The sequence below is a fragment of the Bubalus bubalis genome, chromosome 12 (genome assembly GCF_019923935.1).
Source record: "Bubalus bubalis isolate 160015118507 breed Murrah chromosome 12, NDDB_SH_1, whole genome shotgun sequence".
In the NCBI taxonomy this organism is placed as follows: domain Eukaryota; kingdom Metazoa; phylum Chordata; class Mammalia; order Artiodactyla; family Bovidae; genus Bubalus; species Bubalus bubalis.
Window position 1 is genome coordinate 61,817,718 of NC_059168.1, and position 16,104 is coordinate 61,833,821.

At 39.7% G+C, this 16,104-nt stretch overlaps 1 protein-coding gene across 4 annotated transcripts in view; it reads left to right on the forward strand.

Moving 5' to 3' along the window:
- The first annotated feature begins 324 nt into the window (after positions 1–324).
- UGP2 (UDP-glucose pyrophosphorylase 2) overlaps positions 325–16,104 on the forward strand; it is a 68,188-nt gene continuing 52,408 nt past the window's right edge. Inside the window, exon 1 of one of the 4 annotated variants that reach the window (XM_025262338.3) lies at positions 325–423. In XM_025262338.3, coding sequence (XP_025118123.2) covers positions 372–423 — 52 coding nt within the window. In that variant the 5' untranslated portion in view covers positions 325–371. Of the gene's footprint in view, positions 424–10,996; positions 11,233–11,574; positions 11,600–11,809; positions 12,203–16,104 lie in introns of those variants that run through there. The other 3 variants (XM_006064791.4, XM_044926046.2, XM_006064789.4) reach the window with 3 other exon arrangements.

Sequence of the window (16,104 nt, forward strand, 5' to 3'; positions counted from 1 at the left end):
CTGCTAATGTTCCACCTAAGAGAGCAGTCTTTGGGTAAGGGGATCCTTAAAGCAGAGTCTGTGGGTGTGTTACAAATTATAAGAGTTGAGGTAGGGTAAAGAAGTCGAGTTTGCACCAGATCTCCCAGGTCAGGGAACTGCATAGCTGAAAGACGTTGCAAGCACCCTCCTCCTGTTCTCACAAATCTTATAAATGCTGCATTAGAAAGCTGGCATTTACATCTTTGCCATATAGAAGTAAAGCAGTAACAACTAACAAAGAACTGTAATTGCAAACCAGGGAACTAAAAAGATATTTATCATTCTTCCACATTTTTCCTCCAGTCTCTCAGCTCCTGAGGAACTACGACCAGAAGGAGAGAGGAAGAGGAATGAAAATACAGACCATGCTTCTCCCTCTACTGCAAGTTCCTGGAGCCAGAGGTAAAGACTAAGCAAAAGAAATGGGGGGAACAGGGTGGGAGGGATGGGTAAATGAAATTTAACTGGGATATAAAATTGGACTTTTCTCCCCACTGAAGATAAAAGGAATATTTTTCCATGTCAGCATATATACAACCACCACACCTTTTAATGACTGATAGTATCCTCTTATATTGATTTTAAACATACCTATTATAATTTAACTACTCTTCTACCTCAAGTGGGCTGTCATTTTCCAGTAAGCCAGGACGGGCTTCTTCACATAGTGATCTCAGGGCAGCATTTCAACAGAGGTGATGAACTACTGAAAAGTTTCTTAAGGCTAAGGCTTGAATGTCACACAACATCACTTTGGCCTCATTCTATTGATCAAAGAAAGTCACCAGACCACCCAGACTCAAGGTAAGGAGGAAAGATTCTACCTCTTAATGACAGGAGTGGCAAAGTGATGTTGCAAAGGAGCAGGGTACAGAGGTAGGAAGAATTATGACCATCTTTGCAAATATTCTATTACAACAAACTTGTTTTGAAATGCCTCCTTTAGTATTCTACAAGTAAAATTATAAGTCAACTATTTGCCATACCAAATATGTTTCCTAAAGAAATTATGGGAAAACTCTAATGTAGACCTGTATAGCACTCCACTGCTTTTAAAATTCATTCATAAATATCTCGTTTGATAACTTATTCAACAAGTTTCTTTTGAGTGCCTGTATGTGCCAAAGACTGTGATATGCTCTGGGGATACAAGATAGATATGGTCCTTGTTCTCAAGGAGCTTACAGTCTGTGGAGGGAAAAACAAATATTTAATAAGTAATTACAGTCAAGAACTGATTCATTGGAAAAGACCCTGATGCTGGGGAAGATTGAGGGCAGGAGGAGAAGGGGACAACAGAGGATGAGATGGTTAGATGGCATCACCAATTTGATGGACATAAGTTTGAGCAGTTGAGATGGACAAGGTAGCCTGGAGTGCTGCAGTCCATGGGGTCGTAAAGAGTTGGACACGAATGAGTGAGTGAACTGAACTAAACAGTCAAGTAATAACACATATGACATTAATTTATGTCAAACGATACAGGAAACCATCAGTTGAAATCATCCTGCCAACACTGACCAAGATGATCTTTATGATATCTGCAGGAGGCAAGACAGGATATTAGTTGTTACTTTAATCTTTCAGTGAGGAAATTAAGGCTAATAAAGTTAACCAAGTAATTTACCCAGGGTTTTCAAGCTTTAAGTGGCAGATGAAAAATAAAAAACAGGCTATTTTCTAAAGTCTGCTTTTTCCAATACACTCTTCTGCCTCCCTAGATCAATACTGTTATAGACCCTGAAACAGAAAAAAATACCAATAAATTAAAACAAACTAACCCTTAGATAATAGTACATATTTTGTAGGGATACTTCCAAAGGGACTTCAGTGTTTACAGTTTTAGAGAATGATCATGTACAGTTGATCCTTGAACAGGAGTTTGAATTGGAAAGGTCCACTTATATACAGATTTTTATCAACATAGTACCTTAATTTTCATTTTATAGATCTTTTAAGTGTGGGGGAGAGTTTGTGTTCAATTAGAGATCACAATAGGCAGAACCTAAGAACTAGAGTTTCAGTCTCGATTCTAACTAAATTGTTGTAGCTTCCTACCCTTGGGTGAATCATTTATCAATTGCTTTGTTTTTGAGACAGAAACAGCAGTAGTTGGATTTTCCAATGTGTGGGTAGAGTCAATGCCTCTTCCCCTGCCACCACCACATTATTCAAGGGTCAACTCTAATGTATAACATACCTAATCTAGTACACCTAATATACAATAATGAAGTTCACTTACTTCCTAAATCTCTCTGAACCCTAGAATCTGGACTGTTATCATTTGGGTTCACTCTAATGAGAAAAAGCCATTTAAGAAATAATGCCTAAACAACTTCTTTAACATGGCTATCTACAGATAACAAGAAAGATTAGATGAGAATGATGAAACTGAATTTCCACTACAGAATGAATTATATTCATTGCAGTTTACTAAGCAATGAACTTAACCAAGAATATGTGTGTCTTGGCCTCAAATTCCTTTTGGAATAAGAAAGTATATAAATTATAAACAAATATATGGAAATATGCATGTATACCAACATACATACACATACACATGAAAATTTCAAATAATTATTATTGTTTTATTCCTTTTCACTAGGAAACTGGTAAAAGCCCTCAAGCTAAAATGACTTGAGGAAAGTTATGGTCTAGTTAGATCCTTTTTTCTTTCATTATCCTGTTACTCCATTTGTGCCTTTATCTGATCTCTATCCCATGCTGATTTGTGTTAAAAAAGCTTACATATCAAACTGAATTTGTCTGTGATGCTCCAAATTCAGACAGTAGTTCTTCAATAAATTTCTATTTTTGAATAAACTTAGTTTTTAATTTGTCCATGCAAAGCCAAAGCTTCAGTAGGTTTGTCAACCTTTAATGTTTTCTCTGTAACATTCTTTTTGAAAGTCACTGATAACTGAGAATAGCCTCTCTCTCCTAGCACTGCTCTCTGCTCCAAATTCTAATTTTCTTGGCATACTACACAGCAGTCGTGGGAGGAGTAATACAAACCAGAATTTTCTAATTTTATGTTTTGAATGGCTTATAGCTGTGAAGCATGATATTAAGCCTTTCAGGCCTGGGACAGGCAGTTGCGACCCCCTGGACTGGCTGCCTCCAGCTGCTCACAGGCTTTATCAGAAGATGACCCAAAGAAATCAGAGGTGGAATGGGTGATTTAAAAAAAAGGAAAAAAAGAAGAAGAAGAAAAAAAAAAAAGAAATGTCTAGTAGTTCCACTAGGCCTCTTATCCAAGGTGCATAGCAGTACGCTCAGCAGTTGGCTGCTGAAGTAGACGTCCAGATGGTAGAATACATCCTTGGCTGTACTCAGCACATTGTCACCAGCATGGAGCTCCAAGATGGTGCAACTCTTATGGCTCTGAAACTCTGACTTCACAGACATCAGATTCTTCTGATTGTTTGCAGCTGATGTGCCCTCTTAATGTCATCCGAAGTAGTTTCAGCCTGATTGATCCAACAACGCACGTGTGTTTTACAAATTAAAGCCTCAACATTATTTTAAAATACTTGCTAGAAAAAACTTCAGTTGGATTCAAAAATCCATTTGCCTTATCATAACACTGTGTTCGTAGATAAAAAACCTGTCAGATTCTTTGAATAGAATATCAATCATTATACATTTTTGAACGGTTGCAAAAAAAAAAGGTTTAATTTTTTTTTTACCATGTATTTGTGCAACGTTCCTCATGAATGGTGACTGCATCAGTTTCCTATGGCTGCTGAAACAAATTACCACAGTCCAAGTGGTTTATAACAACATGTATTTATTCCCTTACAGTTCTGGAAGTCGAAATGGATTTCTCTGGGCTGAAATCAAGATGTAAGAGGGGCCACGCAACTTTTGGAGGCTCTAAGGGACAAACATTTCTTTGCCTTTTCCAGCTTTTGGTGGCCATCTTCATTCTTTAGCTCATGGCTTTGAATCACATCATCTTTTCTCCCTCTCCTTGCGTCATCACATGGTTTTTTCTTCTCTGTCTTCGAATCTCCCTCCGTATACATTTATTAAGGACACTTGTGATTACATTTAGGACCTACCCAAATAAACCAGGATAATCTCTCCATGTGAAAATCCTTAAATTAGTTCCATTTTTGAAGCCCCTGTTACCATACAGAATACTCATAGGTCCCGGGGATTAAGAACTGGATATCATTGGGAGGCATTTTCCAGCCTACTACAGTGACTCTCAAGAATTTGAAGAGATTAACAGTTGAAAGTCTTTATCAGAACCTATGTAGAGCTATTTCAGGCATAAAACTTGATTTTAAAATAATATGTTCAGGTACAGAAGTTCAAATTTCTCATTCAAAAATTTGAAGATTTCATCTCAGTTCAGTTGCTCACCTGTGTCCGATTCTTTGCAACCCCATGGACTGCAGCATGCCAGGCTTTCCTGTCCTTCACTATCTCAGGGTTTTTTTTTTTACAAATTTAACAGTTAATATTTTTCATATTACTTTACATTTACTTTTATTTTCATTATTTTATATATATTTTAAAAGCAGTTAATTTTTCAGGAAGTCCAGTATACATATCTACAAATTCCCTTAAGTTACCATAGGATACCATATTCTCTCTGTCTTACAATGAGGAAAGGTTGGGAAATACAGTTCAGGAGACTAAAACAATGGAGGAAAGAATGTCCAAGGGATACGTGAGCAAAGTCCATATCTATTGTAACAAGAAGTCAAAATGTACAATAACAAAAATCCAGAAACCAAAGAAATAGCAAAATAAGCACTTAAAAATAACAATCAGGTATAACTGAGGTAACTGTCAGAAGAATAATGGTCGCCTTGGGTAACAGGATTGGAATAAAGAAAGGCAGAGCAGGAGAGAACTACTATTCCTTATAGGCATTTTGGTACTCATTAGTTTGTTTGTTTTTTTTTTCAAAGATGTGCATCATTATTGAAAAGTTTTTAAAAAGTTCAATCAAAAATGATATCAGAACTTAACATCAGTATACCACATTTTTTCCTATGGTCTTTAATATGACAGTCCTACTCCTTTTCATTCTAAGAAGGGAAAAAAACAGTTTTTGTTTGCTAATCATATTACCCATTTTAATGGCACAGTTACCCAGTTATTTAAACTTCATCCAAAGAACAGTCCTGAGGATCTTTTTTTTAATATTTAGTTAGGGTGGTGAGTGTGAATGCTTAAAATAAATTCCCTGAGCCTAAGTTAGGGAACAGAAATTCTTTATCCTTTCCTTCCCAGTGGTGGCACTGGCAGGAAATTTAATAAGCTAGACCAGAGGCAGAGATGTTTGGAAAGCCATCAAAAGATGTTTGATGGAATGCACAGTGGGGAATCTTTAATATGTTTAAAAGAGGAAGAAAAACAGGATTAAACTGAATACTTTCCTATTTATCAGTTCTTTTTGAGGATTTCAAAGTCAATAAGCAATTTTATCACCTATGTATACATCACCTTAGTAAAGGAGTATAAGGTTTATTTTATCTTATAAGTTTAGTAAGAGATGTATTATTCCTTAGTGAGTTTTTTTCATATTTCTGAATTATGACTATATAAACAATCTATGTTTATTAGAAACTCTGACTGAATACAGACTGTTCTTTACAGTTATTCCTGGGCCTGTTTATTCTGCCTCTATAATCAAGGGGTTATATGCAGTTTGGCATAGAAGTGAGATTTAACAATTTATGGGCATCACCATTTGTCACCAACATTCTCCTCTGGACAACATGTAGAATAAGAGTAACAGGAGACAACGTAGAAAAAACCTGACTTCTATGCAACTTTCAAAGGAGAACCGGGAAGGAAATTATCCATAAACATGAACAAGATAATGCATGCTGTGGTTAAATTGCATTTTTGCAAGCCTGGTAACTTGTAAGACTAGTCAGAAGATTGGTTTATCAACTCTTGAGATAATGTGAAAAACTCTGTTTTTAAAAACATCTTATTTGAAATAATTGCTTTGATATAAAGCAATATTGTTGTGATATAAAGTTATATAACCTTCAAATGTAATTTTAAAAATCATACTATGAATAAATGGAAGGATATGTTATAATTGAAATTCACAACTTGTTTCAGAAAACTTCCTGACTCATTAACAACAGGGTGTTGGCAACAGGAAAGATGAAGTCTTTCTCTTCTTCAAGTATTTGGAAACATCATTCATTTCTTAAACTACACATTCATTGGTAGTCTGTTTCATAGATATTACTTTATATCGTTTTCCAGTTAACCCTGTTTGGTCACCTTTTGACTCAAGTAAAATGCCCTACTGTTATGTCCAGTCAATAACTGGCAACTTCTGACTAATTAATTGTAGTCCCCTTTTTCTTCTTTCAGTGGGTGGCCTAATATTTAGATGAGTATAGATGGGTGCCAATGTTGAGCGTGGGCAACAGTTTAGTGTGTAATTATTGCTTGGTCTCTTGGCTAAACTTTGGGCATGACATAGAAATTTTTATGTCTTTGACATGTTCTCCAAAACTGCACTACTTTATTTTCTTGTGTGTGTGGAACGGGGTCAGGATAGACAAGAAAAGAATTAAAAGACCACACACATTGCTGATCTGTACACTAATTTCATACTTTAGCAATTTCTAAACCACCCCATATTAGATAATGATCATGGTGGTTAGTTAGGAAAGCTTACTGTCAAGTCATCAGGATGGTGCATTTTCTGCTATTACTCTTTTACATTGGCCCAAGTTCACATTCTAGGTGGAAATAACTGAAACTTAAAAATTCTTTACCTCTAAATTTAAGTTAAAAATGTAATCTTATTTACAGCTCTCAAAGGGTAGAGACTAGGATGCAACACGGCAAGTTGAAAAGATTTACTGGCACTAGACTGGTCCCAAAGAATAAATTTATTGAGTCCTTGCTATGTACCAGATACTATGTCAAGCATTAAATCTAAATACGCACCAAAAAAGGGATGCTTAGAAATAAGGCAACAGCTATTGTTTCCTTGTGTTGATAGAATGTTCCTGCCTAAAGAAAAAGATACAACAGGTTGTTATATATCCCAGGACATAGAACTGGGTAAATTAAACTGAATTTTCTCAAGTTTCTACTCAGAAGTAGAAGAAAGAATGAGAAAATTATAAGCAGAATTTATATCATCCTTGGATGGTAGTATATAGTACCAGTGAAAAATCGGCTTCCAGCATTCTTTTAGTTTACAGTTAATCTCATTTCAACTCATCCCTGTATGTACACACACTCCTTCCCAGGTCACCATTTACTTCTTCCTTTAGATTCTGCCCCCACTCCCCACACACACACCTAAATTTCTGTAAAAGTTTCATCTGTAAATCTATCCATTTACATCACAAATATCTAATTTTACAGATTATCAGTGTCATGGACCCTGAACGAAAATTCCACAGTAGTGTATTATGAAAAAACAGACCACGCATACACACACAAAATGACTTTTCAGTCATTAAAATATATAAATATATTTCAGAAATAGACAATAGCCTTCTAAGAAGACTTGAAACTTCTCCATGGCCATGATATTTCCCCCTTAATCCCATCTGGTCTGCCAAGTGAGATTGTTTCTAGAGGTTCTGAGGGAGTAAGAGGCTCTTTTATAAAATGTTTGGGGGTTCAGAATTTAAACTTAAAGCACTGAATACAGAAATTCCATTTTACAAGGCACTATGGAATTCCAGTTAAGCTATTTCAAATCCTAAAAGATGATGCTGTGAAAGTGCTGCACTCAATATGCCAGTAAATTTGGAACTCAGCAGTGGCCACAGGACTGGAAAACGTCAGTTTTCATTCCAATCCCAAAGAGAGGCAATGCCGAAGAATACTCAAACTACTGCACAATTGCACTCATCTCACATGCTAGCAAAGTAATGCTCAAAATTCTCCAAGTCAGGCTTCAACAGTACATGAACTGTGAATTCCAGATGTTCAAGCTGGTTTTAGAAAAGGCAGAGGAACCAGAGATCAGATTCCCAACATCCTTTGGATCACTGAAAAAGCAAGAGTTACAGAAAAACATCTACTTATGCCTCATTGACTATGCCAAAGCCTTTGACTGTGTGGATCACAACAAACTGGAAAATTCTGAGAGAAATGGGAATACCAGACCACCTAACCTGCCCCTTGAGAAATCTGTATGCAAGTCAGAAAGCAACATGGAACAACAGACTGGTTTCAAATCAGCAAAGGAGTACATCAGGGCTGTATACTGTCATCCTGCTTATTTAACTCATATGCAGAGTACATCGTGAGAAACGCTGAGCTGGATGAAGCACAAGCTGGAATCAAGACAGCCAGAAGAAATATCAATAACCTCAGATATGCAGATGACACCACGCTTATGGCAGATAAAGTGAAGAACTAAAGAGCCTCTTGATGAAAGTGAAAGAGGAGAGTGAAAAAGTTGGCTTAGCTCAACACTCAGAAAACTAATATCATAGCATCTGGTCCCATCACTTCATGGCATGGCAAATAGATGGGGAAACGGTGGAAACAATGGCTGACTTTATTTTGGGGAGCTCCAAAATCACTGCAGATGGTGACTGCAGCCATGAAATTAAAAGATGCTTGCTCCTTGGAAGAAAAGTTATGACCAACCTAGATAGCATATTAAAAAGCAGAGACATTACTTTGCCAACAAAGGTCTGTCTAGTCAAGGTTATGGTTTTTCCAGTAGTCATATATGGATGTGAGAGTTGGACTATAAAGAAAGCTGAGTGCAGAAGAATTGATGCTTTTGAACTGTGGTGTCAGAGAAGACTCTCGAGGGTCCCTTGGACTGCAAGGAGATCCAACCAGTTCATCCTAAAGGAAATCAGTCCTGAGTGTTCATTGGAAGGACTGATGCTGAAGCCGAAACTCCAATACTTTGGTCACCTGATGCGAAGAACTGACTCATTTGAGAAGACCCTGGTAAACACTGAAGGTGGGAGGAGAAGGGGATGACAGAGGATGAGAGGGTTGGATGGCATCACTGACTCAATGGACATGAGTTTGACTAAACTCTGGGAGTTGGTAATGGACAGGCAAGGCTGCGTGCTGCAGTCCAGGGAGTCGGCAAGAGTCAGACACGACTGAGCACGACTGAGCGACTGAAGTGAACTGAACTGATTTGAAATAATATTTGGGAATACAGCTTCTAGAGTTTTACTTCTCTAAGAGCCAGCCTCTGAATTGATACGACTTAACCACTGAAGACTGAGCGACTTCACTTTCACTTTTCATGCATTGGAGAAGGAAATGGCAACCCACTCCAGCGTTCTTGCCTGGAGAATCCCAGGGACAGAGGGGCCTAGTGGGCTGCCCTCTATGGGGTTGCACAGAGTCGGACACGACTGAAGCGACTTAGCAGCAGCAGCAGCAACCACTGAAGACAGGCAGTTTCTTTTTAGAGATTTCTTGAGGCAGCCAGTGTTCAACATCCTTTGATACTATATCTTAATATATAATCACTCATAAACCAAGATGTCATTCTTAGATTTTACCAAAAACTCTTGCTGCAATTAAAACTCACTTCCTCTCCCTTAATCTTTTGGTAGGTAGAAAATAACTGATCATCCTTCTTACAATAAAACCTCCATAATTAAAGACTCTTCACCACTCTTCAACTTTATCACCTTTCACTAAGCAACGCTATGTGGCTCAAATTATTTGGTAGTATTTTATTTTGGTGTTGATGCTGATGGATAAATACTGCTTAACTAGTGCCGGAAAAATTCCTCTACAGTACATAAAGGCTTTTATTAAAAAGTAGACATTTGGATTCTACACACTTCTTTGGTTTTATTTGGGGAAATTCCTTTTATAGCTGAGAGGTTTTTGGGTGTGATATTTTTGGATTTCACAGAAAAAAGATTATATCAAGCGTTATCGTTCTCCAGTATGACAAATGAATCATTGGCCTTTTCTATGTTACTTCAGTAACATTCCCATAGGAATATGCAGCACTAAAAAGAATAGTTTGTTTACAGAATGAGTCATTTAAAAACTCTCGCTTACCTTGGTTGATTAGTGTTTTCCAGTGCCTTAAACTCTTCTAGAGTGACTTGATTTATAGAAAGCACCTTAAGATAGCGCTGTCAATTCACTTGTCCCAATGCAGGCGGGTTGAGTCATGACTTGTAAAGTCTGAGATACACACAGTGGCCGGCGCAGATACAGGCAGGTGGGGTTGGCAATACCAGGTGTGATTTAGCGGCGTTGGGCGGGCCCTCTTGCAGTCCCCAAGTCACTGCCAACGTTCTAGCTTTTAAAATCCTCTTTCCTTGAGGACTTCAAGAGTCTACTAAAGGTAAGCGTCTCATGATGGGTAACCTAAGCCACTTCCCCTTTTATCGAACAAGTGAACCGACTAGCACAACGACTATCTCTGTAGGAATTGGAACCGGAGTGGTAGTTCTGGTGCGAGAGCCTTCACATGGCATTTTCTTCGATGCCCTACATTTCTCCTCCTGTTAGTAAGTACCATACATCCAACTGCTTATTCCTTAACCCTCCCGACATTTTCACCCTCCCGACACCAGCTGTGTGAGAAGAGTTTGTGTTTACTGAGAAGGGCCTGGGGTCTCTCAGGGTAGCTGCTTTTGGGGGCGGGGGGCAGAGGGCGATCTGGCCCTATCCGCCGGGTACATAACTACCTTCAATCTCTGGTAAACGGAAACATTTTTAAGCAGTACGAAAATAGCCAATCGTACTTCAGGTTCTCTCTCTTGCTAAAGTATCTGTGGAAGGCTGGGAGTTGTACTGGTGAAACACTCCTTTCTCAGCCGCAGAACGCGCGGCCCCCATCCCAGCTTCTGCTCCGGGGGCTGCCTCAGGCCGCAGACGCCCCACCCCCTGACACCTCCGTGCGTCTCATTGGCCAGGCCCTGAACCCGCCTCGGCTCCTGACTGGAGGCTACTCCTGTCTGTCTGCGCGGTGGGTACATTTCCGCATTGAAGGGGCCGCTCCAAATGGAGGGGGAGGGGAGGTGTTGAGGAGAAAGTGGGGGCTTTGGATGTCGGAATCCCGCAGCTAGGTGGACGGTGGGGGTTAGCAGCTGGGCTGTGACAACTGGCGAGGGGCTCGAGGTGTGCATTTGTGAGGGGAGAGAGGGAGAGAGAAGGGTGCCTCAGAGGTGACATTCTCTCAGCCTGCAAGTCTTCTTCCAGGGGCGCTACAAACGCCCCCAGTTTCCCAGCTGCTAAAGGAAGAGGAGGAAGGTGGGTCTCGGTGGCGGTTTGGGGAGGGGCCGGGGCGGGTGTGTTGCCCTTTCTGAGGCTTGTAGAGCCCGTCTACTCAACCTGCACTTTGGCCCCGGAGGCCGAATTTGGGGTTCGGCCAAGAGAAACTAGAATGTGTGAGGGTTGGGGCTGACTCCTGTCCCTCGGATTCGGGGCGGCACACGGGTTCTCCCCTCGCGGGTGGCCCCCTAGTGTCCTCTGCGGGGGAGGGGCTCTGTAGCTTTCGGCCCCTCCCGGGAAAAAGCCGCGGCCGCTTGCAGCTGGGAGGCTGGCGTCTGGAGGCCCCGGCCCGCCTCCGGACGGCACGCCGAATTCTTAGCGCCTCCAAGTCCCGGGATGTTTCTGAGTGGGTAGAAAGGACTGCATCGCCCCCCTTGGCAGGCCTCCCCCTCCTCCCGATATCTGCTGGGGCGGGAACCGCTGTTGGCCTGAGTTTCCCCGGGAACCGTCCTGAGGCCGGAAGGCAGCAAGGGGAGGGGATGTAGGGGTGCGGCCCGCCTGTGCCCGCGGCCGTCCAGCCCCCGAGGGCGTGGGGACCCGGGGGGGGGGGGCGGTGAAGCCGCTCTAGATCCGCCTCTTTCATTGATGAAATTTAAGTTCGTGTGATTTTACCTTTTCCGGGAGCCTCCAGCTGGCCCTCATTTGTGTCAGGGGTGCAGTGTAGGCTGGAGTTCCAAGCAGACTCAGTCGCACCAAGTTTCTGTCTTTTGAAAGTGGGAAAGGTTTTTGTTTTTTTTGTTTTTTTTTGTTTTTTTTGAGGCAGTTTCAGTTTTTTGAGTAAATATTCTAAGTGGCCAAACATAGGAAGAGAAGCAAGAATTCGTCATTTGTTAAAGCAGGAGTGGAAGAAAGACCTCTATAGCGTTGACTCCTCTAGACATTTAAATACATTTATATTTGTAAGCCAGAGTTTTTTAATAAATCCCTAAAATGTCGAGATTTGTACAAGGTAAGACACGCTTCTTCTTATTTCCGGGGTTGCTCAAGCAGTACCGAACTTGGGGACCGGCAGTGGAGAGGTTGGTGGGTGGTTTGGAAGTGGAAATGTTCATTTGAGATACTGTTTGCGAAACCCTTTTCGTTAAATTGACATTTGAGCTGGGTTGGCGTTTCAGATAACGTATCATTTATACCCTTGTAGTCTGCTGCATTTAGTTCTGCCTCCCTGAAATCAGGTTAGTAGCACCCTGGCTTCCCGGGATAGTGGCTGTAAATGATGATAAAACAGGATTTTGGCTGCCGATTGATCCCTGTTCTCTTTTCATGGTCGAAGTCGAGGTAACTCTGGGTGCGGACGGGAAGGGAAACTGAGAGGGTTGAGGAAAGGCAGGTGGGTTTAGCCAGGACGGTTGGGGAAGCTTTAGTGTTCTCAGCTTCTCCGTTTGTGTGTACGTGGTCTGAGTCTCAGATTCATTTATTGCGAAACAGGGAGTAGCTCGTAGAAGCTGGAGGTCATTTCAGCAGAAGAAATGACTTTGCTGCATTGCTGTTTGTTTGTTTGTTTTTTCCCCCCTCTTGAAATCTGTAAAGATTATTAGGGTTTCTTTGAAATTAGCAAATTGCTCTCTAATTCTACATGTGTGTTTGAAAAAGGTTTAAAGAATACATCTCAACTGACTTAAGCAGTAATGTTATGTGTGTGTATGTGTGTGTGTGTGTACACTTTGAAACTGATGCTACCTTAAACCTCTGTCATCAGTGTGTAGCATGGGACTTGCCTCCTCTGTATGTAAGGAAACCCTTTTTTTGAGGACCCAAGAGTGTGAAAGCTTCAGCCATCTTGCTGAAAACACAGCTAGTAAAGTTCACAACCACTTAATGTGGCTCTCAATAAATGCAGATGTACTTTAAAAAAATTGTGTCAATAATGGCCATCATTTGGCCCTGGGCATAAAAATGTCATAGTAGGTTTTATATCACTACTTTATTAACTCTTGAGTTTTGTATAATAAAATAAGAGACTTTGACTGCCTGCATTATTTTGAAAACAGATGGGATTCTTATCTGCACTAAGCTCAGAAATGTCACTTGTCATTAAACTTCTAAATTCATATTATGCTTTATATGTGATGAAGGATGCTTATGTTCAGACTGAATAAATGTCTTAGTCAAGAATATAAAGTAGAGGTAACTGTCAGAAGTTTGCTTGTTTTTGTAATGATAACATTTAATTACCAGAAAGCCAGTATTGGAATAATATGCTAGAGATGAGTGGACAAGTCACTTCTTTTTAAAGATTGAGAATATTATTAAACTCCATATGTTCTTGTTATGGTTTAGAGCAGCTTACAGAAGGGGTGCTGTGGATTGACTGGTGTCAAGTCTTTTGCTGTTAATGGCTAACTAACTGCTTTCAGGAGGTATTAAGTGGTAGTACCTGAGTATGTTGTTATTCCTTTCTCTTGTCATCCACTTTTTCTTTTTTAATAAACTTTTTTATCTTGGGATACCTTTAGATTTGTAAAAGAGTCTCACATACATCAAAACTAAGAAATTATCACCAGTAATGTTACTATTAACTGAACCACAGGCAGACTTTCCATGATTCAATCCAACACTGCATTTACTTGCCATCCAATTTTGCTCTAAAGGGTAGTTTTCGTTTTTAAATTTGACAATTTTGCACAAAAAGATGACACACCTCTCCCCTCTGAAAAAAAGTTTAACATGATTTTGCTCCTGTTTATCATTGTTTAAATTTGAACATCAAGTGTAAATTCTCTGTGTATTAACTTTGTTGCTGTGATAAACTTTATTGGCACATAAATCCATTGTCTCCACATATCAGTTTTTTAAGTAAAAGGGTTGGGATTTTTGTTTCTGAATTTTTTGGTAGTAGATGAAATTGATCTTTGCTGTTGTACTTCTTGATATCAATGATATGCATTGATACTTAGCTTGTACCACTTCATAAGGAAAGGAATGGACAAATATTAGGCCCCTAAGGGAGGCCTGGCACGCAGCAATTCATGGGGTCGCAAAGAGTCAGACACGACTGAGCGACTGAACTGAACTGAAGCTGTTTTCATATGTTGTCTCATTTAAGCTTCACAAGAACCCTGAGAGGTAGTATATTTATAGGTGATGAAATTTAAGTATCTTATCCAAAGTTCACAGCTAGTAAGCACTGAAATTCGTATATAAATGTGTCTAAACGCTTGTCCATTCCAGTACCTTTTGTTGCCTCCTAAGCTAAAAACTTATCAGGAACAATGGCTCCTTTCTCCAACTAGACTGTTAGTTCCCTGTGGGCAAAGATAATATTATATCCCTGGGGGAAATACAGTGTCTTGAAGTGGTGGATGCTCTGAAAGAACCTGTCACAGATGACGGATGAGAAACACAGCACTTTTCTTGTACTTTTTTAGTAGTTTAGCCCACATTTGGTTGTAGTTTATTAATAACACCTCTAATATAATTGCTGAGAAAGGTAAAAGGGATGGACCTAGGTTTGAATCCTGTTACTGATAGGTAATCATAGACACATAACTTTTCTGAATCTTCATTTTTATTAATACTTATATAAACATTGGGTATTAACACTTATGCCATAGGGTTTTTGAGAAGCTGAAATGAGACGAATTATGTGAGTGCAGTTTGACGGGCAGTAAACTTTCCTTTCCTTTCTTAAAACGATGATGGCTTTTTGGATAGCATTGCCACCATAAATATAACCACATGTCACCAACAGAAGCAGAACAAGTCACCTATGACAGTTCTTTATTTTACTATTCCAGTTTTGGTGTTCAGGCCTCCAGCAACTTGGTGATACATATATTTTTAAAGTATGGAGTTGGAGGGGAAAGCTTGAACGATGATGTGAATACATAATTGGTGACAGTTTTTGTTTCAGTCCAGTCAACAACAAAATTTTGAGCTCTTCTAATTTGCTAAATTGGGATTTCTCTTGTATCCCTTATGATGGGCACAGATCTGGGTATTATACCTGTGTGTTGTGTGCACTTATGTTTAAATGTCCTGAAATCTGGTTGCTACACTTGGCTTGAATCTCTTGTCTCAAAACTAGGCTCTGTGCATTATAAGAATGCTAAGTATTTCCATTCTTAAGCACTTTGACTGTAAGTTATTAGGTAACTAATAAAACTAATAAAAATATTTAACATCAGTAGGTAGGAGAATTCTCAGTATATGTAATACTCAGCCAGAAGAAGATTTAACTTATTTTGGGCATCTCTCAAGTCTGTGTTCCTCAGGCACTTAAGATTCCTTCTCATAGGAGGATTGTTTATTGGATCTCTGGCTTAATTCCCTAGTTGGTGTATTCTGCCCTCATGTCACCTTCTGTCTGCCTGTAAAATTGCATCTCCATTTGCTAGTTTTCTCCATCCCAGGGGTTGTTGCAGGGTCCTCAATTATTCTAAATAAATGTGACTACTATTTGATTGAGTACTAAATAAATGTATCTACTACTTGTCATAGTTGGAGGTGACACCTCCTCCTGTGACCTGCTCATTCATCAGCAGCTAGGACTTTTGCCAGGTGTGTCAATAGGTGCATTTGGAATTTGGCTTCCCAAAGGATCTGAGAGCTATGGGGCAATCTCCGTACATGATTTGAAACTTATAAATGGTGCTGGGCCTATTGTCATCTAGCCAACTAAGACTGTGTTATGTACTTATGCTGTAATTTAGAGGAACTTTGAAGCATCTCTTTCTTTCTTTTTTTTTAATTAAAAAAATTTTTTTTGGCTGTGGCTCATGCGGGTCATAGTTCCCCAAGAAGGGATCAAACCCATGCTCCTGGAGTGGAAGCGCAGAGCCTTAACCACTTGGCCACCAGGAAAGTCCCTAGAGGAACTTAAAAGAAGAAAAAAAAAAACTTAATCTATCT